A 25117-nucleotide genomic window follows, 5' to 3' on the forward strand; every position below is an offset into this window, starting at 1 on the left:
ACAATTTAGCTTACAGGGAGAACATGCAAACTCCATACAGAAATGCCAACTAACCTAGCCGGGGCTGGAACCAGCGACCTTCTTGCTGTGAGGCGGTTATGCTACCCACTGCCCCACCGTGCTGCAATTAGTAGAACTCCACATACAAAAGCATCAAGAAACCTGTTATTCATATCAGGATTTTATTCAGGTCACTGATATTTCACTGATATTTGGGTAAGTGGGAAGATAATGGATGTTACATGGAAAGCAACAAAAATTCTGTTAAACAACAAACTGAAAACAACAGATGGTAAATGATGTCTCTTTCAGCGGAAGAGAAGAAAACCCTGGCGGAGGAGAAGGCTAAAGAAATAGAGGAGCAGAATAAGGTGATAGTGGTGGAGAAGAAGGATGCTGAGAGCTCTTTAGCTGAAGCTCTTCCTGCTTTAGAGGCCGCTCGCATCGCCCTGCAAGACCTAGACAAAAGTGATGTCACAGAAATCAGGTGACTGCTCAAATTCTAAATTTAAAGTTCTGTAAATAATATGCAGGACTCAACTAATATTTTGCAAAATTGTTCAACATATTATATTGTTTTCATTATCATAGGATATTCACCCTAAAACAAAATATATTTTGATTTAGTTTTCTGTTAAAATTGGTTCAAATGCACACTTAATTTTGGGGAACAAACTGCCGCTTTACTTGAGAAAAGAAATAAAATGTCTTTAAATGAAAGAAAATCACCCTTCTGGTCTATTTGCTTCCACATTCTTATTCATTTCAGGGTAAATGCCCTGTATGTACAGTTAAAGTCAGAATTATTAGCCCTCCTGAATTTTTAACCTGAATTATATGAAATACTGTGAAAAAAAATCCTTGCTCTGTGAAATATCTTTTGGGAAATGTTTGAAAAAGGACAAATTTACAGAAGGGCTTCTAATTTTGACTTCAACTGTATCTCTTTTCTCTTTCTCATTTGTGGTGCTGTAGATCCTTCACCAAACCACCTAAACAGGTGCAGACTGTGTGCGAGTGCATCCTTGTCATTCGGGGCTATAAAGAGATCAACTGGAAGACAGCCAAGGGCATGATGTCAGAGGGCAACTTCCTGCGCTCGCTTATGGAAATGGACTGTGACTCTATCAACGCCAATCAAGTAAAACATGTCAAAGGTAAACCACTATCTTTATACTTGTCTTCTTGATGCTACTCAATGCATTGAAATAATTTAAGATGTATTTATTTGTAAATTTGCTGACAAAAATATGGTTGTCATTTGCCTAGCCTATCTAAGAAACCTCAACACCAGTTTGGAGGAGATGCAAGGCATCAGTAAAGCTGGGTCTGGGATGCTAAGGTTCGTGGAGGCAGTCATGGGCTACTGTGAAGTGGCCAGAGACATCAAACCTAAAAGAGAAAAGGTCTGATATCCTATAATTGGTTCATTTCTACATCACTGATCAAAATGTTGGAATTTTTTAAAATTGTTTTCAAAAGAATCAAGTTGTCTGCATGTTTGCATTAATGACCAGATATAGTAAATATAGTAAAATCATAGAAATATGAAGTATTATGAAATATTATTAGAACTGCATGGTATTTTAATATATTTTAACATTTAATTTATTCTTTTGATGGCAAAGCTTCTGTCTTAGATCCTTCAGAAGTCTTTTTAATGCAGATCTAGTCCACAAACAGTTTGTTTCTGGTTGAATAAAGAAAGAAAGAAAATAATACTTTTTTGTTCAGCAAAGATGCATTATTGATAATGTTAGATATGCATTGATAATGTTAATTCTGTTTTTAATAAATGTTATTTTTTTTACTTTCTATTAATCAAAGAATTGTGAAAAACATCAGTTTTTGAGAAGTTAAACATTAACAATAGGGAATAACTATTATTAATAATTGAGCACCAATTATAAAAGATAATAATCCCCAAATCAACATTCAAAACCTTTATCTGAAGGATCTCGCCACACTGATAACTGAAGCAATGGCTTCTATAAATTCATGGCATATTAACTATAAATTCTGTTTTAAAATAAATAAAAACAAAATTAACCAAACCAGTGACCTTCTTGTTGTAAGATGACAGTGCTGCTAACCACTGAGCCACCGTGCCGCCTTGATTTTGTTTATAAAATATTTTGATATCAAATATACTGTATCACACACTAAAAACGAATTTCTTCTTATTTACTTTGTTTATTGTAAACACTTAATTAAGTTCAATCATTGTCAGGTTTACTAACTATACATAGTTCTCAAATTTTGTTAAATTATAAAAAGAAAAATAGCATAAAAAAGAAAAGAATAAAAATTAAAAAGGTATCCTGGGTAAGAATGCATGTCATAAAATAATTCCTTCCAGAATAATCTCAAATGACCATCTTCATTGTACACATGGGGATAACACACAATACAATATGAATATATGTATAACCATATACAAATACACACATCAACATATTTTTATCTCTCAGTCAAGCATCTTCTATTTGTTTATAGCAACAAAATCTGGTGTTCTGAATGAAATATATTCAACCCATTTTCTCCATTTTCCCAGGAATATATCCGTCTTTAAATTAACGACAGAAGTTAAACACTAATTTCATTGATTTTACTGAACCTTTAAATGATATTATAAATGCATGAATTCAGTTTTCCCATTTCACAAGTTGAACCGAAATTAAGTAACAAAATGACATTTAAAGGTGGCACGTCTGGAGAGGAATTTCCACCAGAGCAAACGTGAGCTTGAACGAATCCAAAATGAGCTTGGCGCCATCCAGAAAGAACTCAGAGCTCTTGGAGACAAATATGAGGGAGCCATGACAGAGAAACAACTCCTGCAGGAGGAGGCCGAGGTCATGGAGAGAAGACTCGTTGCTGCAGACAAACTCATCTCAGGCCTGGCATCAGAGAACAAGCGGTCAGCTTCCTCTCATCATTGAACTGTTTTCTCAAAGCTAAATGACATAATTTTTTTTACCATACTATGTACAATTTTTAAATATAGGAATAAATAGTGAGTATAAGGGGTAAGCAAATTAATCTTGTGTTTTCTTTAGACGTAAGATTATTTTGCTTACCCCATTGGCAGATTATTTTGCTTGTTTTAAGAAAAAAATTCACTTAATATTGGCATAGTATTTCTCAAAACAAGAGAATATGTTTTGCATGTCTAGAAAATTATTCTTGATTTAGAAATTTTTAGATATTTGGACTACAAACAAAACAAACAAATCTAAGTAAGAAAAGCATTTTTTGCAGTGTGATTGTTAAACATGTGTACAGTATGTTCATGAAATCCAATCATTCGTTAATACGGTGACACTCTTTTATAATTAGCTTAATCCCTTACTTAATCAAAAGTGTGACACTAAACCACAAAACTAGTCTTATGCTAAACAGGTATGTTTCTGGTAATAGCAAAAAAAATGTAAGCCTGTATGGCACAGGTGTCAAACTCCATTTCTGGTGGGCCGCAGCTCTGCACAGTTTAGTTCCAACCCTAATTAAACACACATGATCAAATTAATTGCTTTAGGCTTCTCAGTAAACATTTTAGTGTTTAATAGATGTCTAATAAACGTAAACATACAGTAGACAGCTTAAAACAAGGCTAAACTTAACTAATAGACATCTAAGAATAGCCCAAAACTAGACTAGTCATCCAATATGTGTAGTCATTCATTTTTGTTTATCTGTTTATACTTGACTAGTTTTGGCCTATTCTGGCGAAGTTTAGACTTTTCCTCCAGGAATTGAGTTTGACACCCTTATGGGTTAAAAATATACATTTTTCCTTTATGCTGAAAATCATAAGAATAATGTAAACATCATGATCTATTAATATATATATTTTAAATTGTCCTCTGTAAATAATTTAAAAAAATCATTAGTAATATCCATTAAAAAATACAATTTGTTCAACTTTAAAGGTGAATTTCTTAATGTTAACATTTTTTGAATCTTCAGATTCCAGTGTTTCAACTACTTGTATCTCATGCAAACCTTGTTCTATCCTAACAAACCATATCCTAATGGAAAACGTATTTATTCCATTTCAAATGATGTGTACTTCTCAATTTTAAAACATCTAAGTTATGGTGGCAATCTTTCTGTAAATCTGAAATACTTTTTTTTCTATTATCAGAATTGCTATAAAACTAATAGGATCAGAAACCTTCACCAGCATTCAAACACTCTACGAGCAATGCACTGTGAAAAAAATTCAGAACAGTCCATCTCCGTCTGGCAAAAGATCATAAAATGATCGATAGTTTGCTTATGTTTTTCTTGTATGTTATTCTTTTGCATATTTGCTTATTTTATCATTTTTATTGTGTCAGAACTTGCTGAAGTGCTCTGTGAGTCCACAGAAAATTTCCCCTTAAGGGACGATAAAGTATACAAACAAACAAACAAACAAACATAAACTTATGACTGTCATCAGGATTACAAATGCAAAAAATAAATAAGAAATAGGCCATACCTATGATAATAAATATTTAATAATAGTTTTTAGCCAGTTACAAAATGCCATGCTATTTTTTTTTAATGGCTTCAGTGTACGGCAGTAATCTATCACTGTTAGGTAATTTTGACAGATCAGCTTCTCTTATTTTGTTCAGTTGTTCTGCAGGTGTACATTTCCTCCACACTCACTCATTTTTAATCACTTTTTGTCTGACTAACATTTGAAACAAATCAAACATCTTTACTAACAATTTCACAAAATTTGGTTCTACACTGTGTTTCTGTCAATATGTAGCTGGATAAAGGACCTGGAGGAGCTGAAGCAGCGGCGAGTGCGTCTTCTGGGAGACTGTCTAATCTGCGCTGCCTTCCTCAGCTATGAAGGAGCCTTCAGCTGGGACTTCCGTAACGAAATGGTGTATAAGGTATGGCAGGCAGACGTCCTGGAAAGAGGCATTCCTCTGAGCCAGCCTTTCCGAATAGAAAACCTGCTCACTGATGAGGTGGAGATCAGCAGGTGAGACATCAACCCATCTGTGGAACATTTAATGTTACTGTATATAACTGCATTTACGGAGGAACAAAAATTCTCGTAGATGGGGATCTGAAGGTCTCCCTCCAGATGAGCTCTCAGTGCAGAACGGCATCCTGACTACCAGATCTAGCCGCTTCCCCTTGTGCATTGACCCCCAGCAGCAAGCGCTTAACTGGGTCAAAAAAAAGGAGGAGAAGAACAATCTGAAGGTTTAACCTTGTTCCATTTCATCAGTCCGCCAACATTATCCACTCCAGAGTGTTGTAATCAGTCTTGCTCATCTGTAATCGGTTTTGCAGATCTCATCATTCAATGATCCAGACTTCTTGAAGGGGTTGGAGTTGGCTATTAAGTATGGATTCCCCTTCCTCTTCCAAGATGTGGATGAATATATCGATCCCGTAATTGACAACGTTCTTGAGAAGAATATAAAAGGGGCAGAGGGGCGCCAGGTTGTCGTACTTGGTGATAAGGAAGTTGACTACGATCCCAACTTCAAACTTTACCTCAATACCAAACTTGCAAACCCAAAGTTCTTACCTGCAGTATTTGGGAAGGCTATGGTTATCAATTACACCGGTGAGAGCAAACACTATGCAGTATACACCAGTTGATGCTTATTAACAGCAAGTATTGATGTAAGAACTGTACAACAATCGGAATTTATCACACTAAATTTAAAAACTGTTATTTGTTTTTAAATAACACACTTCGATTTTTTTCTGACTTTAGTGTTAATATGCATTTAATTTGGGATTTTACAGATTTTTTTGTTTAATTTTTTTGTTTTTAGTTACCCTGAAGGGATTGGAAGATCAGCTGCTGAGTGTTATTGTAGGATTTGAGCGAAAGGAGCTGGAGGAGCAAAGAGAAAGGCTTATTCTAGAGACTAGTGAGAACAAACGCTTGCTGAAAGATCTGGAGGACTCACTGCTGAGAGAGCTGGCCACCTCTACTGGAAACATGCTGGATAATGTTGAGCTCATACAGACTCTGGATGAAACCAAGTCCAAAGCCAACGAGGTCAGTGTTTTTTTTGTTTTGTTTTTTATTTTGAATGAAATTTGCTTTGCTCTGTTGGTTGTGTTTGTTTGATCAAAGTATGGAAGAATTCACATTTACATTTATTTAAATATTTTTACATATAATTTAATGTTTGAAACTTTTTTTATTAAGATTTTTTTGTGAACAATTGTTTTTATTATTTTAATTTTTTGCTTAATATAGAGAGCTTACAGCATATGGCCAATTTTTTTATTAATATTTATGTAATTATTTTCTGAATTTTTAAAAAGTTCAGAAGAACACCTCTGTTATTTTTATTGCAAGTACAATTTTCACTGTCACTTTTGATTAATGTGATGCTTTCTAGCTTGTGAAAAATATTAACCTTCAGTCACACTTTTTTAGCATAGACCTGAAAATGTTCAAATTAAATTATAAATCTTGAATGTTCTGAATTACAGTTTGGATTTTAAGAAGCTTTATAACTTTTATTATGAAACAAAGCCTCATCTTTGAACTTTAGTTGATTTTATGATACATTTAAAGAATAAATAGATAAATAAATAAACAAGTTCAGATACAAAAACCTCTAAATGTCGAAAAAAATTTCCTAAAATGAGCATTTTTCTCAGCAGTAAGATTACTGAAATTACTGAGCCTACACACACACACACAGTTGTAGAAAAATGCAAATTTTACAAGAAAATATCAAATGGCATTTTTAGGTTTTGCAACTAAACTCTTCAAATGTCAATTTTAGAATTTTTATACAATAATATGTATATGTATATATATATATATATATATATATATATATATATATATATATATATATATATATATATATATATATATATATATATATATATTGTAAAAAATATATTTTACAAAACATGTTTTACTCCAAAATGCCTAGTAAATATATATTTGAACAAAAGTTGGATTTAAAATTTGAAGTTGATGGATCAAAAGGGTGCAGTACCAAACATTACCACCAAATGTCGTTCAGGCTCCACTGGTGACCATATAAAGGCTTCCCTTTTTGTTACTTGTATTAAGCTATGGCTTTGAGTAATCTAAATTATATGTATGAATTAGATGTCATATTCATAAGTGGTATGGGCAATACAGAAGTATACGATTTGCAATACAACTGCATCAGAGTGTCTTTATTTTTAAAACATTTTATATAGCATATTGCATTTTATATATTACAAAATGTGGATTGAATGTAATCTTTTGCCATAAATATTTTGAGGTTTCTACCTTTTTTTCATGATTTTGCATAGCTATTTTTAAAGTAAAGATTTGAACTCATCTTATGACTATGGCAAATTAATAAATTTTTGTTGCTCAGTAATAACCAGTGGTGGAAAGAGTACTGAAAAATCATACTTAAGTAAAAGTACCACTACTTGCCTAAAAATGTAGTGCAAGTAGAGCAAAGGTATCTGCTGTAAATATTACTCAGAGTATGAGTAAAAAGTAGACCTTTCAAAAGTACTGGAGTAGTGAGTATTACGCTGTATAAAGCTGATGCGTTTACATGTAATTTGTACATGTGTGTGTCAACGTAACATTCTGTAGTGCATTGTAGTGAGTTATTGCCCAGCAGCCACACAACGCCATAAGACATTAATATTAGGTCAGATTTAGGTTGTGTTGTCAGATGACCAAAATTCAATGGCTAGTCGGCATCTAAGGACAATGTTATTTTGATGTCCAATAAAGACATCAAATGACGTTGATATTTGGTTGATTTAGGTTGTTAGAAAGTGACCAAAATCCAACGTTGAGCCAACATCTTAAACCAACATCATATTGACGTCAAATACTGACATTTATTCATCAGGTATGACAACCAAAATCCAACATCTGATAGACGTCATAGTGGTAACGTCCACACAACTTCAAGCTGAGACATCATAAGACGTTGATATTTGGTTGGTTTTACGTTGGACATTGACGTTGGTCTGACGTTGAGTTCTGTCAACCCGATTTTCATTTCTAAACAAAATGCAACGTACTGTACCCAGGACGTTAGGGTACAACGTCAATCTGACGTCATGTTGACTTCTTGTCCCTGCTGGGTGTTTAAGGTCATTTCGGTCATCATACAGTAAACATTTGTCATCTTCTCATCAGTAACATGCATCTAAACAATCTCTGGGTCAATGCGTGTAAAGATTTTGAACATCTTCTTGACCGCTTTTAATGCTTCCAAACAGTTTGCTGCAATTATTAATCGGCCATGTCTTGAGGTAGCTCATTATGATGCAATTTTCCTTCTATGTGTGATTTGATTAGATAGGAATCACAGGACTAATTTCTCTACTCCCCATTAACAGGAAAAAATAAAGTAGTGACTGCAAGTTGAAGGAAAGTAGTGGAGTAAAAGTACAGATACTGCACTGAAAATGTACTCAAGGGAAAGTAAAAGTACAAATTTTTAAAACTTAGTAAATTACAGTTTCTGAGAAAAACTACTCAATTACAGTAATTTGAGTATTTGTAATTAGTTGCTTTACATTACTGGTAATAACTAAAAGCAGGCACCCAATATAACATATATAGCTTAACTATAGCTTATGACAACTAAGCTTGGGAATAATAAAATAGTTTGTTGGGATTTATTTATGTTTAGACCAAAATATTAAAGTTAAATATATTATAGCATATAGGAAGCATAATAAAGGAAGCATCCTATACATAACCATTAAAAAGTTGTTTTTTTTTAAATAAAAAAGAGTGTCCTCAATATTTTAAATGTTATTGTACATGCTGATTAATGCAGTAGTTTTTGATTTAACATTCATTACTTGACTTAAACAGGTTTTCGAGAAATTGAAGCTGGCAGAAAAGACAGCTGTGGATATCGACACACTGAGAGACGGGTACAGACCAGCTGCCAAGCGAGGGGCTGTGTTGTTCTTCGTGCTGGCTGAGATGGCTCTGGTCAGCAGCATGTATCAGTATTCACTCGCTTCCTTCTTAGAGGTGTTTGACCTGTCACTGTCCAAGTCTCTGCCCAACCCAATCTTGCCCAGCAGACTGAAGAACATCATAGACACACTTACACAGAATGTCTATAACTATGGCTGTACTGGTGAGCCTGATAATGTCATCTGATATATAGCAGGGCCAGACAGAATTTGCAGAAATGTTTTGCCATTTCTGCACAGAATTTTGCAAACTTTTATGCAGAATTATTTTGGGATTATTCTATCTAAACATTAAACAGTAAATAAATATAATATGTTAAGTTTTACATGGCAAATTTATTTAGATCAACTTTTTCGATAAAGTAGCTTTCTTATATAAAATATCTACAAAATATAATATGTGTGTATACATATGTATGCAAACTGTATTGTAAATAAATCATATATACATTTGCATGTTAGTCAATAATATAACTGAAATTAATTTAAAAAACTGAATAAATGTATGTTTACACACATTTACAGAAGTAAATAGATCGACTCAATGATGGGATAAAGATTTCTGTGTGTGCAGATTCCATGTGGGCCTACATATAAGTAACTGGTAAACACCTTATCATGGTGAGATAGAGATGCTGCAGGCAAATACTTGTATCAGTCAATTTTGCAATTTTTACTTTTATAAAATGTTTTTTAGTCCAATGAAAAAAAAATCTAAAATACACGTTTAAGTCTTTCTTTTATCACACTTCATTGGTTTCTCTGTAGTTTCAGTTACAGTACATAATTTCAAAATAACTCCAAATGTTTATTTTCTTCTGCAATTACCTGAAAACATTCACTTCAGCATCATTTACACACACCAGACTTCAGAGTTTTATTCATATCCATATTCTGAAGGTTTTTACAGAAGGATACGTTCAAAATTAATTTTTCTGGTTATATTAAAAAAAAAAAGTTATGGCATTATCTTGAATTATAAATGAATTATAGCGTGATAAAAAGAGTCTCCCTGAATCCCCACTGTAAAAAAATTAACCAATAATTTTGAACCTGGCTTCATTCAATGTTTTTTTGTGCTAAAAAATGTTATTGTGTAATTTATTAAACAATACCTAATTTACATATTTAAACATATCATTTTTAAAACTTGCAATACGAAAAAATGTTTGAACCTAATGTAATCAATCAAATGGAGGCGTATGGTGTAAGGCTATTAGTTCATGTTTTTACCCTGTTCACCTGCAGTGTCGTGTAAGATTTTTTTCTATACTATTTGCATCTATTGTAGGAAATTGCAGGATAACAATAACCTGTTTCTTTGAATAATTGTAGATTTACACTAAGCCTCTTTTGCTCTGTTGTTTAGGTCTGTTTGAAAGACACAAACTTCTCTTCTCCTTCAACATGACTATTAAGATAGAGCAGGCTGAGGGCCGAGCACCACAAGATGAACTGGAGTTCTTTTTTAAAGGTTGGAGCTTCAGGAAGCCTTGTCTGCTTCTGTTTCTCTCTCTTTTACAGTATAAATAATGCGCATAAACACATCCCATCTTCTTCTTTTCTAGGTAACCTCTCTCTGGAAAAGAGCAAACGTAAGAAGCTGTTGGACTGGCTGCCTGATCAAGGTTGGGAGGATATTATACGCCTCATGGAACTCTTTCCTAATGAGTTTGGCACTTTAGCTGATGATATAGAGAAGAATCCTGAGGAATGGAAGAATGTAAGTGGCAGAAATCATCACAAACATCATTAATAAACCCTTATTATAAATCACTTACGGGGTGTTAACACTGTTGTTTTTGTTTCTTCTATAGTGGTATGACTTGGATGCTCCAGAGCAGGCTTCCTTCCCCATGAAGTACAAAGAAAACCTCTCTCCCTTTCAGAAGCTTCTGCTCATCCGCTGCTTCAGGCTGGACCGAGTGTACCGTGCCGTCAGTGATTACGTCACGCTTACTATGGGAGAGAAGTAAGAGGACACTGAAAAACATCAGTAAATCATGAAACAGATTATGTTTGTGCTGTATTCTGTTGATGTGTGATCTCTACTAAACATTCATAGCATGTCTGCCTGTTAATACGTTTGTTATGTTTAATTCTAACTCGAGTCTTATCAATTTTGTGGATTTTATGATGAAATATGGAGTGATAGATAGATTGCTGTGGTCTTAGCAGTTCTATTAGCAGCACAGATCAAGCACACATTTACTGATTGCCTTTTTTTTGCTACTAGTTATAGCAGTAAATAAATATAAATATATAAAGGTATGTGGAAAAAACAAAAATTACAATACTGAAATGAATAATATCTCATGTAATCTCAGTCGGAGTTTTAACCATGCAAACTAAAATTTCATAATTACCTCAGGAAAGCCATTCAATGTCTTTATTTGCTCTAACTCCAGCAATATTATACACATCCATTTTATTTTTTTCCATAATCTTTTAGTGATATTTAATGCAGTATTATTTAATGTTTGAATACAGTTTCTTCTTGAAAACCAATCTAATATTCATATTTTAACAACATAAAATAAAAACTAAAAAATATAATATTTTTTATAAAATCTGAAAAAACTGCAGTCTAGATCTGACTTTCAATGGGCCCTATCATACACCTGGCACAATAAGCCGCAAGATGTGTTTAGTGCAATTTGTTGCTATTTGCAGCCTAGTGCAACACTAAATTTCACATTTTGCACCACGTTGTTTAAATAGCAAATCCATTTGCGCCACTTTGGGGACTTGTGTGTTCCGGTCTGAAAAGGAGGTGTGTTAAATCGCATTTTTGGCACGTTGCTATTTTGAGGAACTGAAATAGACTATGCCATTGACCAACTAAAAGCTGGTCTAAAGTCCAGCGCAAAGCACGTTAGTTATGCACATGTGCGGGTCCAAACGCTTACACATTGCTTAATACACACAGGATGTACAGCAATGCACAAATATTTTTACATGTGGAAAAAAAAATTATAAAGGATTAGAGTGTTATACCATACCTTCTTCGTGTCGGGTGGCTTTTTTCAATTTATTCATGACAGTTTGCTTTTGTATAATGTTATTATTGTTAGTAGTAGTAGTAGTATTTAATATATACATATTTATATTTGTTTTTAACAAAAACAAGTTTAAATTTGTCCACCTGTTAAGTTTTGGATCATATGGGGCATAAGAATAGGACTCACATTTCGTTATTATTGCTCATTTATTCATTTGCTGGAAATTAGAACTGAATTTAGAAATAGTTTTAAAACAAATCTTTGCACTTAACAAACAAAATTAAGTATGTAAACTAATGGATGTCTTCAGTGGGTTACGTACAACACCATTTCCTTATCCACTAAAGTGAATAGAAAGAAAACGTAAAGAGGCCGAATAGAGGAGGCTCGTTCTTTATCCTAACACTGCAGATGGTCTGTTTAACTGTTTTTTGCCAGTGAATCGTTTTTCCACTTACAAAGTCTGCTCCATGGTGTGACTCTTAAAGGGAATGGGAGATGAGACTCTGGTTGGTTTAATGCACATTCTGCTCAAAACACAGCCATAACTCATTAGGAAAATGAGCACAATCCAAGCTCCAGGATGCAGAGCATATTTTTCTGTCCTTAAAATAGCAAAAGTGGATTTGGACACTCTTAATGCTTTTGCACTATGTACTTTAGACTTTGTGCCTAAATCATTAAAATAAAGCCCAATAACTTATTCCGACTGCAAATTGTAACAGAAATTAAGGCAAAAATAGTGTAGTACATTCTAGTCATTATTTACACATTCTTGTGTTTTTCCAGAGCTGTATGTATAGTTTTTTCAGACATTCAAAGAAGAAATGTAAAAAAAATGTACTGTTCACGTTCCACACCGATATAATGGAAGTGCATCGTAATCATTATCAATTTAAAAAATAAATAAAAAAAGACAACACATCGCCCAATATGACCATAAACAGCGAGGATTTTTTGGTTATATGATTAAAATTGATTGTATTATTTAACAAAATCCTCACCTTGCTCAATGGTCTTTGTGCAGCATCCCTATTATCTTTAGTCTCTATTAGCATGGAACTTCACTCCAACTTCCAGAAACTGATAGCCAGAAAAAAAAAAAAAAAAAACTGAATGTCTAAGTTATTAAATATCAAAAACAATTGGAAGAATTTTTTATAGGAGTATGAAGTATTGACTTGCTCTATTCTACACTTATTTCCTCAGATACGTGCAGCCTCCTGTGATAAGCTTTGAAGCTATTTTTGACCAAAGCTCTCCAAACTCACCCATCGTGTTTATTCTGAGTCCAGGCTCAGAACCAGCCAGCGATCTGATGAAGTTGGCCAAACACTCAGGCTTTGGCGTCAACAGACTCAAATTTCTTGCCATGGGGCAGGGACAGGAAAAGGTACACACACACACACACACACACACACACACACACACACACACACACAGACACACACACACACAAACAGAAAAACACACATGTGCAAGTCTATATGCTGCATTTATGATATTTGACACCAGTGTAGTGCACTGCAGTGGAGTATTATGTATTAACCAATAATAGTGTGATTGTGAAGTACACCCTTGAGCTTGTGCTACAAATGTTTCATTTATTTTGTAGGTTGCATTTCAGCTGTTGGATACAGCTGTAGCAAGAGGTCAATGGTTGATGCTACAAAACTGTCACCTGTTAGTGAAATGGCTTAGGGATCTAGAGAAAACGCTGGAAAGAATCACTAAGCCACATCCAGACTTCCGCCTCTGGCTCACCACAGAGCCCATTAAAGACTTTCCCATCGGCATCCTGCAGAAATCCCTCAAGGTCAAGACACATTTAATGCGACAACATTTAATGTGTGAATTAGTATTTCTCACGTCAGCTCATGCTTTTCTCATGTCACCTCCAGGTTGTCACAGAACCTCCAAATGGGCTGAAGCTGAACATGAGGGCCACGTATTTTAAGATCTCTCATGATAAGCTGATGAACTGCGCTCACCCAGCCTTTCGCAGTCTGGTTTATGTGCTGGCTTTCTTCCATGCTGTAGTTCAGGAAAGACGCAAGTATGGCAAAATCGGATGGAATGTGCCTTATGATTTCAACGAATCAGATTTTCTGGTAAGTTTGCTTTAACAGGAAGGTCCCTGAAAGTTTTCATTGCTTTTTAATTATGTTTGTTTCATTATCAGGTGTGTATGGAAATCTTGGACACCTATTTGACCAAAGCCCAGAATCAAGGAGATGAAATAATACCATGGGGAAGTCTGAAATACCTAATTGGAGAGGTAAACAGTTGATTAAGTTAATCATGGACTACAAGAATATTGTTAAAGCCAGAATCTATTAAATTAAAAAAGTCTCTTGCCCCTCTTTTTAAAGTGATTGAATAATCAATGAATAATGGAATAGTAACATCTGAATTTACAAAAATGACAATGGGTGTGCACAGAACTACACAAAACAATCAGTTTATGCCCAAAGATGTGTCCAAATAACCCACTGCACAGAAAAATGTGTGTTTATGTATTTATATTTATGCACTATGATGTTGACCTTTTAGTGTATTAACTCTATAAGGTTATTTTGTAAATAATCATCTTATCGATAATTATTTACACAGTTGGCATTAAGAAGGAACATATAAACGTTATTTGACTAATATTCAGCAGCTAAATGTGTCTGGAAAAATATTCAAAGGCTTTCATTTTCATAAACAGTGCAGACGTGAATGTGTCTGAGTGTTCTGATTGGCTAAAGTAGACGTCTGATGCAGCGCGTTCTAGACATGAACGCGCTCTTTCCAGCAATCTTCCTTCTGCGTTCACACAGTGAAGCCTCCTGGCAAATTACCGGTAATGTTACAACTTCTCTTTCCGGAAAATAGCCGGAATGAATTTACTGGTATTTTCAAAAAGGGCCTGTTCACAAACTCATAAGGTCTGTACGTGTGAAAGGGGCTATTGTCTGCATTTGAATGCCTTGCTCCCTTCATTACATATTTAAAGCTGCTTCAGTTGAGCGCATAAGGTGAACTATATTACACACTTTGTTTGTTCTGTTAAATAAATTCAAATTTCTTTTTAGAATTGTGAACACAAAATTTGGGATCCTGCCCCTCTGGAATTATTAGGTTTTGGTGAGCTATCAACTTATCAAAAACCTGTTGTTAGAAACCTTGGGCTTCAGTTCGATAATGATCTGAAATTTAACAAACAAGTAAATTCAGTTCTTAAATCCATTTTTTTTCCATTTACGACTTGTAGCAAAATTCATTTATCTCTTTTAATGACCTTGAGATGGTCATTCATGCTTTTATTTTGGGGAGACTTGACTATTGCAGTTCTTTGTATGAAGGGTATTAGTCAAAATGCCCTGAATTGATTGCAATTAGTCCAAAATGCGGCTGTGAAACTTCTGACAGCTATTCGCAAGTATGAGCACATACATACCACCAGTTCTTTCCTCTCTGGGCTGGCTGCCTGTTAGGTCACAGATTGATTTTTAATGAATAATTTTTGTTTATAAATCCATAAATGGTCTGGTACCACCTTACTTATCAGATCTCCAACATGTATATAATCTTGGAAAGTTACGAGGGTCTTCTGATCAGCTTATTCTCTCTGTACCAAGGCCCCAGTGCAATCGAAGAGGGGATCAGGCTTTTGCTGTTATCGTCCCAAAACTCTAGAACAAGTTTCCACCTCACATTAGACACGTTCAACTTCATCTGTTTTTAAAAAGCTTGTCTTTGTTCTTTAGCATTAGAGCCTTTTTAATGTTTAGGGGTTTGCCCTATGTTTAATTGTTATATATGTGATGTAGGATTTATTTTAATTAGTTTTATTGATGTGTTCATCACTTTGGCCAACGTTGTGTTAAAAAATGTGCTATATAAATTAACTAACTAAACTAAACTAGAAAAATGTAATAGTGCATAATTATGTGAACTGCAAAGCACAGAGGTATAAGCCTCGACTCATTTGTGTTGCCAGATCATAGACGAAAAAAAAACAGCATAAAAAAAGTAGTCGTACTACAAAGCAATACAACTGCTTTACATTTTGATGTTTATAATAATTTAGTATTTGCTGCTAAAATGTTTCAATGCCAATACATGAATAAATTAGATTTTAAAATAGTAGATGTTAAATTAAATTATTTTTTTAAATCACATTACTGTTTACTGTATTTTTCCTCATATAAATACAGCCTGGATATGTAGTGAAGTATTTTGTTTCTTTGGTCTCAGGTGATGTATGGCGGCAGGGTTATTGACAGCTTTGATCGTAGGATCCTCACAGTTTACACGGATGAATATCTGGGCGACTTCATCTTTGACACCTTCCAGCCCTTTCATTTCTTTCACAATGCAGATGTAGACTACAAGATCCCAGCACTTGGACCCAAGCAGGTTTACGTTGGTATGTTGCAGCCTTCATTTTAGGATCAGTAAGACTGCGTTGAATGTGACTCAAACTTTCTCTCTTTTACAGATGAGATCGAGTCGCTGCCTCTTGCTAACACTGCAGAGGTGTTTGGTTTGCACCCTAATGCTGAGATTGGATATTACACTCAGGCTGCCCGGGACATGTGGACTCATCTTATTGAGCTCCAACCACAGACAGGTACCTGGTTTTATTGTTATTTTATATAAAATATACAGTTGAAGCCAGAACCTCCCTGTATATTCCCACTATATATATATATATATATATATATATATATATATATATATATATATATATATATATATATATATATATATATATATATATATATATATATATATATAGTATTATATTGATTATTCTATATATAATCGATATGATCATTGTTCCACTATAAAATATAGTATATGTATTAATAGTATAGAATTATTGATAATAAATATATATATATATATATATATATATATATATATGGGCCAAAAATAAGACAATTATTGTTGTCAGCAACTAATAAAGCATGTTAAATGCAAGTTAAGTATCTTTTAATTTTTTAAAAAAATTTTGAAATATGTAACTGACAATGTTCTAGTGTCTTTCGGTGTAATATGTTTATGTGAACTTATTCAGGCCAGTACTTATATAAAATTACGTGATCATAATAAATTTAATTCTATTTGACATGATGTTTGTGACATACAGATGCTAAATAAAGATTTAAATGATAGTCGCAAATTATAACAATTAATAATGAAACTAGTTTTGTATTTTGGTCCTGCTCTATGATCCATAAACTCTTTTAATATAAAGCATTTTAATATTTGAACAAAGGATTCTTGTTCTGAATTTGCCTGACATTATTTCTTTTTAAATATATATTGAGGAAAAAAGGTAAAGCTGTTAAATTTTTTATTTTGCTACTGCAATTGAAAGCTCTTTACATCTTCATTTAGCGAATTATCCTCTGTTGTTGATTTAGTTTTTTTTTTTGAAAATGCTTGCTGCTTGTAAATATACTTTCTGGCATGTATAATTTTTAGGTGACTCAGGCGGTGGTATCAGTCGAGATGAGTACATCAGCCAGGTGGCGAGGGACATTCAGAGCAAACTGCCTGAAGTGTTTGATCTGGACGTGATCCGCAAGAAGCTGGGACTGGAGATCTCTCCTACATCTGTGGTACTGCTTCAAGAGCTGGAGCGCTTTAACAAACTCACCGTGAGGATGAGCCGCTCTCTGGCTGAGCTACAGCGCGTGAGTGGGACATCAATCAGAAATAAAACTCAATTCAACAGACCGGAGTCAGTTATTCGTGTTATACTACGTTTACCATACCTAAAAATGTTTCTCAGATGTTGTATTTTTTAAAATGTGTCAGTTTTTTTGCAGTCAAACCGTTCCTGTGTGTTGGATTTGTTGCTAACATACTGTATATCATGCAAACCATTTTCTAGGCTGTGGAACTGCAACTTGGTCATGACATGCCTGGAACTACTTTAACTCTTATTTATCTAAAAATATATGCACACCTTAGAAAGTTCAACCAATCAGAATCAAACATCTAACAGCCCTGTATAGTAATGGTTCATAAATATGACATTATTATTATTATTATTGTTGGGTTTTGAAGTACGCCATGTGTTGTGTTTCTTCAAAGGCTCTGGCTGGTGAAGTGGGAATGAGCAGCGAGTTGGATGAGGTGGCCAGAGCTCTTTTTAATGGGCAGATTCCTGTGATCTGGAGGAAACTGGCACCAGACACTCTGAAATCTCTGGGAAACTGGATGATCCACTTCAAGAGACGACATGAACAGTACAGCTCATGGGTGAGAATCCGATAACAAACCATAAGTGGGCATTATTTTCTTGGCAGGCTCCCTCTTAGCAAGATTTTGTTGCTTATTATTTAGTTAAAAAGTACATTGGATGTTGTGCAGAACTGGAGGAAGAGATAGATGGGAGTGAGCAGTCTAGAGAAGTGAGAGAACAATTCAGTGTCTGCTTTTTGAGTTGTCATGAGATTATTTGCATGTACTGATATGCTACAGTTTATATCAGGGGTGCCCAAACTTTTTCTTATGGAGGAAGGGCCAAAATCCAAACTCTAAAATATGTTTTGAAACTGATATTTTTATCCAAGGTTATCAAACTGTTAGATGCTTATACCGGCCCATACACAGAGCAGCCAAACACAGCAGTGTTTGTTCTTTTTACCCTAAAAAAAAGACTGTTATCAGACCTAAGTGGTGTTTCTAGTGTTTCAACTCAGTTTTAGCCACAACGTTTGAGCATGTAAGGCCGGTAAGTGATAAGTAATGTCACAAACTTTTGAGTTATAGTGTCAGGATTCTGCCACTCCGATCTTGTTAATTCATGTTTTGGTAGTCCAGACACTAGTCCTGTCATGTCTTGTATGTTGTGCTCGGCTCGAGTTTTCTTCAATCATTTTCTGTCATTGTGTGTCTTTTGTATGAGCGGTGTCTCAACCGAGTTTGGGTCATGTGCGCTCCAGCTTGATGCAGGGCGTGAGGTCTGGGTGTGTTTGTGACACACGCTCTCGTCCTGGTGTTTGTGTTTGTTCTGTCTGCAGCGTGCTGTTTCATTCTTAGCGTCTTAGTCTAGTTGGGTTCGGTTTCGGTTGGCGTTGAGCTGAAATATCCACGTTGCATGTGTGAGTGCACGTTGAGTTTATTTATCGTGTACTCGTGTTGTGCGTTCAGTCTTCAGTTGGTGTGGTGTTTAGCATGTTTTCTGTTGGTGGTTTATGTTTACATGCACTGCTTGCTTTAGTGTCTCATGTGAACACGCGGTTAATGAGTTCTCTTATCAACCGCGTGTTCACATGAGACACTAAAGCACCCTCCCTGTTAACCCATTGTTAGTTTTTCCTGTTCACTTGTCTGTTGATTATTTCTGCTTATATTCTCATGTCTGCTGTCCTGTGCCAGCTTGTCGTCATATGTTGTGTCCAGCCCTGCTCTTCCCAGCCCAGTTTGGGTTTTAGTTATGTCTTTGTTTTTGTTGCATTTTTGTTTTATTTTTATTATTAATAAACCAATATTATATACTGCATTAGAGTCCTCGCTCCCTTTTCCTGAGACCATGACAAGTAGTGTGTCTCTGTGCACTTGATTGAAGAATACTTATCACCCTTTGTTTTTACAGGGTGTCCGCAGGGTCTTAAAAAGTATTAAATGTTGATAAATTATTTTAGAGAAATTTAAGAATCTTAAAAAGTCTTAAATGCTGTTACAAGGTATTAAATTTTGCATCATTTTTGATTATACAGTTATATAACGTTATTATAGTTGTTAACTAAAGTTAGAAATTTTGGGATGCTATGTAGTTTATGAAATTGATAGAATCCTGCCATACTTGATGTCGCACTGCTCTGTTTACTACAGTAACGAAGGCAGCACCATTATTTTTGCTGTTCTATAGGCGACACCTTATGGATTAACATTTTTATAAAGTATATGAGTATTGTTTCAGTTTAGGATTAGTTTCTTACAATCCATATTTAGGGAATATATTTAAAATGTCACTAATGTTACTGGTTCAGTAGTGATAATGTCTTAAAATGTATGAAAAGAGTGTAAAAAATGTCTTAAAAGGTTTTAAATTTTACTCTCTGATTCCTGTATATACCCTGTTTTAAATGTAATGAATGGCCTACTAAATAAATGCCTTTTTTCATTGGTGCAGGTGAATGAAGGAGAGCCGTACGTGATGTGGCTCTCAGGTTTGCATATCCCTGAATCGTACCTGACTGCGTTGGTCCAGGCCACGTGCAGGAAGAACGGCTGGCCTCTGGATCACTCTACTCTCTACACACAGGTCACACAATACAGCAGCGAGGACCAGGTCAAAGAGAGACCAGGACAAGGTGAGGGCATGTGCACTAAATGAACACAAAGATACTGTGAGTCAAGAACAGACTGAAAACACGCTCTTTCCGTTTTTGTCTCTCAGGATGTTTTGTATCAGGACTGTATCTGGAGGGTGCAGACTGGGACATTGACAACGGGTGTTTGGTGCGCAGCAAACCAAGAGTCCTGGTGTCTCAGCTACCCATCCTCAAAATCATCCCTATTGAAGCACGTCGCCTCAAACTACAGGCAAGACTTTCCTTATTAAAAACAAGAAACTACTGGCACCTCTGAGTTTAAATTGATATTTTGACCTTTACGGATTTTCTATTTTTTCCATTTATTTTTTTCATTCTAATGGAAAGAAAACATCCAAAATACACAAATTTTTTGTATAGAAATTTACCAATTTGTGTTTCAATTATACCTTTACCTACTAGACATTCTTTAAAGGCTGTTGCTAATAGAAGCATACAGAACGCTTTCTTTGCCATTCCAGATGACTTTATTAATAGGTTGTTTGAGTCATTGCAGAGATGCACGAATGAAGCAGGGATGAAGTCGTCCAAATGCATGGGACATAAATATTTATTCTTTTTCCACTGCACCATGACTTTATATTCTATACTGTACATTATTTCTGTTAAGTGACAAGACTTTTGTCTCAGCAAAGTCAGACTGTACTGTCCTAATTCAATAATTAAAAATCAAGGCATGATCATATTTTATTTCGGTTAAGTAAGCGTAATCTAGAGGCTTTTGCCTCTTACATAAGCCACTTCTGATACCAAATGATCAACTAGAAGTCAGGCTATTGTTTATTGTTTTTCAATCTTGGGTAGGCAACATGATATTTGTCAGTTAGTTTATATTCAGAAGGTTTTCAAAGAGAGATATGTTAATATATAATATGCCTAACTATACTATACTATACTATACTATACTATACTATACTATACTAGTATGCACAACTTTTTTTCTAAAAAGAAAATTAAAAAAAATCCCCAAACCTTTGACTTTTGACTTAGATGTCCAAAAAATGAAAAAAAAAAAAGATTTCTGTATTCAAATTTATTCACATTTGATTAAATAATGCCCCATTTGCGTATTTATACAATTTTTGAAAACCTATAATACAAATAAAGGTTTCCAATTCCTAATTTAATCAAACAACTAGGGATCTATATGAATGTTTTGGTCACACTTTACAATACGGATTCATTAGGTAATGCATTTACTTACATGAACTAATTATGAACAATACTTATACAGCATTTAATTATCTTACTTTAACATTTACTGATACATTATTAAAGGCCCCATGAAGTGCTTCGAAATGTGCATTTTCTTCGATGTTTGAAGTTATCTCAACTGAAAAATGAAGAGAGGGATGTAGAGTAGCTCCTCCCCTTTTTAAAAAGTAGCCAGTTGCGCTTTGTGTTTATCACTGCTCTGCCATGTGCGAGTGGTTGAGCTCAAGTGCATCAAATGAAAAGCAATATAGAACGCGTCTTGAAGGGAGCGGGCATGTCAGATACTAGAGCATTTTATTGGTCAAGCTCAAGTATGAGGTGATGTGAAAAAAACGTTGATCCATTTAGACGGAAGCTTTACATGTTTATATCAGATTTATATCTTCTAATTTGTCACTATTTTGGAGCACACCAACATATAGAGGTCCTTAAAACTAACAGACAAACTAACGTTTAACATTTTTAATTTTATGAGACCTTTAAAATCCAAATTCATGCTTGTAATATTAGTTAATGAACCGCGAGTTAACCTGAACTAAAACTTTTTTCCATAGTTTGTTCATGTTAGTAAATGCATTTAATTGCATTAACTAATACAACCTTATTGTAAAGTGTTACTGATTTTTTTTCCCCATTGACCTGCAGTGTCTTGCCTCAAGAAGTTTACTTTTTGATGTCTCTGAATAAAAATATATAAGTAAAGTTTCTGTTTGTGTTTTTCAGAACACCCTGAGGACTCCAGTCTATACTACATCCATGAGAAGGAATGCCATGGGTGTTGGACTGGTGTTTGAGGCTGATCTTTACACCACCAAGCACATTTCTCACTGGGTGCTGGAGGGAGTGTGTTTATGCCTTAATTCTGACTGATAGTTTATTCTAAAATGAAATTATTTATTAGAGGCTTCAAAAAAAATCATTAATAAATTCTTATAATAAGGAATGATAGAATATTTTGTTTTAATTTCAAAAGATCTTTAATACTGTAAGTTTTTTTTTCACCACTAAGTGGCAGAATTCCGTTTGTTTTTGGTTTTACCTGTTGCATCAGTTTTGTGATTCAAAATTGAATCTTAAATAAGTTTTTTAAAGTTTTTGCAGAGGGGTCTAGATGTAGACCTGGTGCATTTGCTATCTGAGCTGCATGCGATGCTCTAACCCCAACCCTAATCCTAACCTAAACTGACGTCACAAGCTCAATGCGTCTGACATTACAATTCTAAGATGTGCATTCTCAGTTTGCAAATCCGAGTGCATCCAGATAATGTTTGGTTTTTGCACACTTAACTGCATTTCCAATGAGTAAAATTAATCTTAACGGGGTAGAAAATAATTTAGAAAAATGTGTTTCTGTGTTTTCTTATTAAATATTAACTGAAATAAAATAAGTTGAAGTTACAGCACTAAAAATACTAAAACTAAAAGAAAAACAATTGAAAACTAAGTATAAAAAACTTTTAAATTGTTAAAAAATGACAATAGAGCCTAACAAAATTTTAAAAACTTAAATTATAACAAATTTATATTATTATAAAACTGAAAGAAAAAAATCTTTATGTAGACCTACAGTATACAAATATTGTAGTCAACAGAGAACTATTGAAATGTTGAAAACAGATAATAAAAAAATAGTATAATATAATATAATTCTATAAAAAACAAACTATAATGCTGTAATAATACTGCTATGAACTGAAAAGAAATATTTCATTCATTTGGCCCTCCTCTAATAATTTAAAGATTAAAAATAGATTTAAAAATCATTTTAGGGCAACGCAGTGCTGTCGTCTCACAGCAAGAAGGTCGCTGGTTCGAGCCTCGGCTCAGTTGGCGTTTCTGTGTGGAGTTTGCATATTCTCTCTGCGATCACGAGGATTTCCTCCGGGTGCTCCGGTTACCCCCACAGACCAAAGACATGTGGTACAGGTGAATTTGATAGGCTAAATTGTCCGTAGTGTATGAGTGTGTGTGTGAATGAGTGTGTGTGGATGTTTCCCAGAGATGGGTTGCGGCTGGAAGGGCATCCGCTGCGTAAAAAAGTGCTGGATAAGTTGGCGGTTCATTCCGCTGTGGCGACCCCGGCTTAATAAAGGAAATAAGCTTACAAGAAAATGAATGAATGAAAAATCTTTTTAAAGCTTTAGAGATATTTTGTGTTTATTTATTGTATTTTATTTAGCTGCAGAATGTGTTAGACTGTGTCTTTAGCAGTTGCACTACTCAGACACTGGGTGGCGCTTTGGCCATATAAGTCTGGTGCCCATTTCTGTTGCTGGAGATCAACCTTCCAGCAGAGTTCATTTCCAGCCCTGTTCACACTTGTATAGTCTGTCATTATCAAGATCTTAATTGGTTGGTTAGGTGTTTGATCAGGGTTGGAGCTGAACTTTGCAAGAACAGGAAATGGCACCTCTGGTACACCTCATAAAAGTCTATTGGTATTTAGCTTCTGGTCAAGCTGTATAAATGAAAAGTTTAATATTAGATTCACTGTACATAATACTTCCAGTAATTTCAGATTTATGATTACAAAAATAAAGAAGACTCTACATTATAAAAATCACATCATATCTGTAAATTAGCAATTTTCTGTATTTTGTGATTCATGTTTTTTATTTTTCCCCATTTATTTATGCTTCTGAATTGCATTATGGGACATTGATCTTTCCTACAACAAATTTTAACCTTGAAAAGTTCAAAAATGTGACTTTTATTTCCATTTTTTGTGACATTTCATTTCATTGTTTGGGTTCATTGGTATTTCTCTCTGTATTATTTCTTATACATGATATTATTTCAGACTGTAAAATGTATTTAAAATGTCAATTAAGCCACTTTATTAAACTGTAGAGTTGAATTTTCAACATACAAAGTCGACCAAGCAGAGATCAAGGTGCCATAATGCAATTCACAAGTGTAAATAAACAGAAAACACTTGTAAATCACAAAATACAGAAACTGTTAATTAGCAGATATTTTCAACAGTGTACAGTCCTCATATCCCATTTGCACCTCAGACTCTCACAGCCGAGTCCACTCTAAATGATGCTAATCACTGGCAGTCATTAAGGTTTATTTGAGGTTCACAGAAATGAGCCCATATTTAAAAAATTCAAGATGGTGTAGTTACATCATCATCCAACAGAAACTAATTGGGTCACCTTGACCAGCCAAACCTTTAAATGGGTTAGTTTACCCAATATTGTCAACATTTATTCACCTCCATGTTATCCTAAACCCAAAAAAAGGTTTGTTTATATTTAGAACACAACGATGTTTTTAATTGAAGAGAGTTCTGCTCCTCTGTTGAAAGTCTGTTCATCCAAAACTATTGCTTTAAAAAAGATGAAATAGGTCAAAAATAAATCCGTTGAGTAGTTTAATCCAAGTTTTTTCATTTTCCTTCAGCTTATTCCCTGCTTTATCAGGGGTCGCCACAGCGAAATGATCCACCAATAACTATGGCAAAAGTTTTACTGGCAGATGCCCTTCCTGCTTTAACCCAGCACACCCAGAGAGAACAATGAGAGAGTTACGCTGTAAAACCCAACAGTCAACTTTATCAAATGAAATGAGTGTAGTTAACTCAAAATTGACTGAAAGTTA

General features: G+C 34.5%; 1 protein-coding gene across 1 annotated transcript in view; it reads left to right on the forward strand.

Moving 5' to 3' along the window:
* Positions 1 to 23613, forward strand: part of dnah10 (dynein axonemal heavy chain 10) — a 72086-nt gene extending 48473 nt beyond the window's left edge. Inside the window, exons 57-79 of the mRNA XM_009301568.5 lie at positions 313 to 487; positions 976 to 1157; positions 1270 to 1406; positions 2703 to 2920; positions 4766 to 4987; positions 5067 to 5214; positions 5305 to 5584; positions 5799 to 6028; positions 8843 to 9116; positions 10322 to 10426; positions 10521 to 10675; positions 10770 to 10924; positions 13164 to 13347; positions 13570 to 13770; positions 13856 to 14065; positions 14137 to 14232; positions 16197 to 16368; positions 16441 to 16572; positions 17433 to 17644; positions 18048 to 18215; positions 20095 to 20275; positions 20362 to 20507; positions 22235 to 23613. Of these exons, the coding sequence (XP_009299843.1) occupies positions 313 to 487; positions 976 to 1157; positions 1270 to 1406; positions 2703 to 2920; positions 4766 to 4987; positions 5067 to 5214; positions 5305 to 5584; positions 5799 to 6028; positions 8843 to 9116; positions 10322 to 10426; positions 10521 to 10675; positions 10770 to 10924; positions 13164 to 13347; positions 13570 to 13770; positions 13856 to 14065; positions 14137 to 14232; positions 16197 to 16368; positions 16441 to 16572; positions 17433 to 17644; positions 18048 to 18215; positions 20095 to 20275; positions 20362 to 20507; positions 22235 to 22381 (4130 nt within the window). The 3' untranslated portion in view covers positions 22382 to 23613. The remainder of the gene's footprint in view (positions 1 to 312; positions 488 to 975; positions 1158 to 1269; positions 1407 to 2702; positions 2921 to 4765; positions 4988 to 5066; positions 5215 to 5304; positions 5585 to 5798; positions 6029 to 8842; positions 9117 to 10321; positions 10427 to 10520; positions 10676 to 10769; positions 10925 to 13163; positions 13348 to 13569; positions 13771 to 13855; positions 14066 to 14136; positions 14233 to 16196; positions 16369 to 16440; positions 16573 to 17432; positions 17645 to 18047; positions 18216 to 20094; positions 20276 to 20361; positions 20508 to 22234) is intronic.
* The last annotated feature ends 1504 nt before the right edge of the window (positions 23614 to 25117 follow it).

The sequence above is a fragment of the Danio rerio genome, chromosome 5, assembly GCF_049306965.1.
Source record: "Danio rerio strain Tuebingen ecotype United States chromosome 5, GRCz12tu, whole genome shotgun sequence".
Lineage (NCBI taxonomy): Eukaryota > Metazoa > Chordata > Actinopteri > Cypriniformes > Danionidae > Danio > Danio rerio.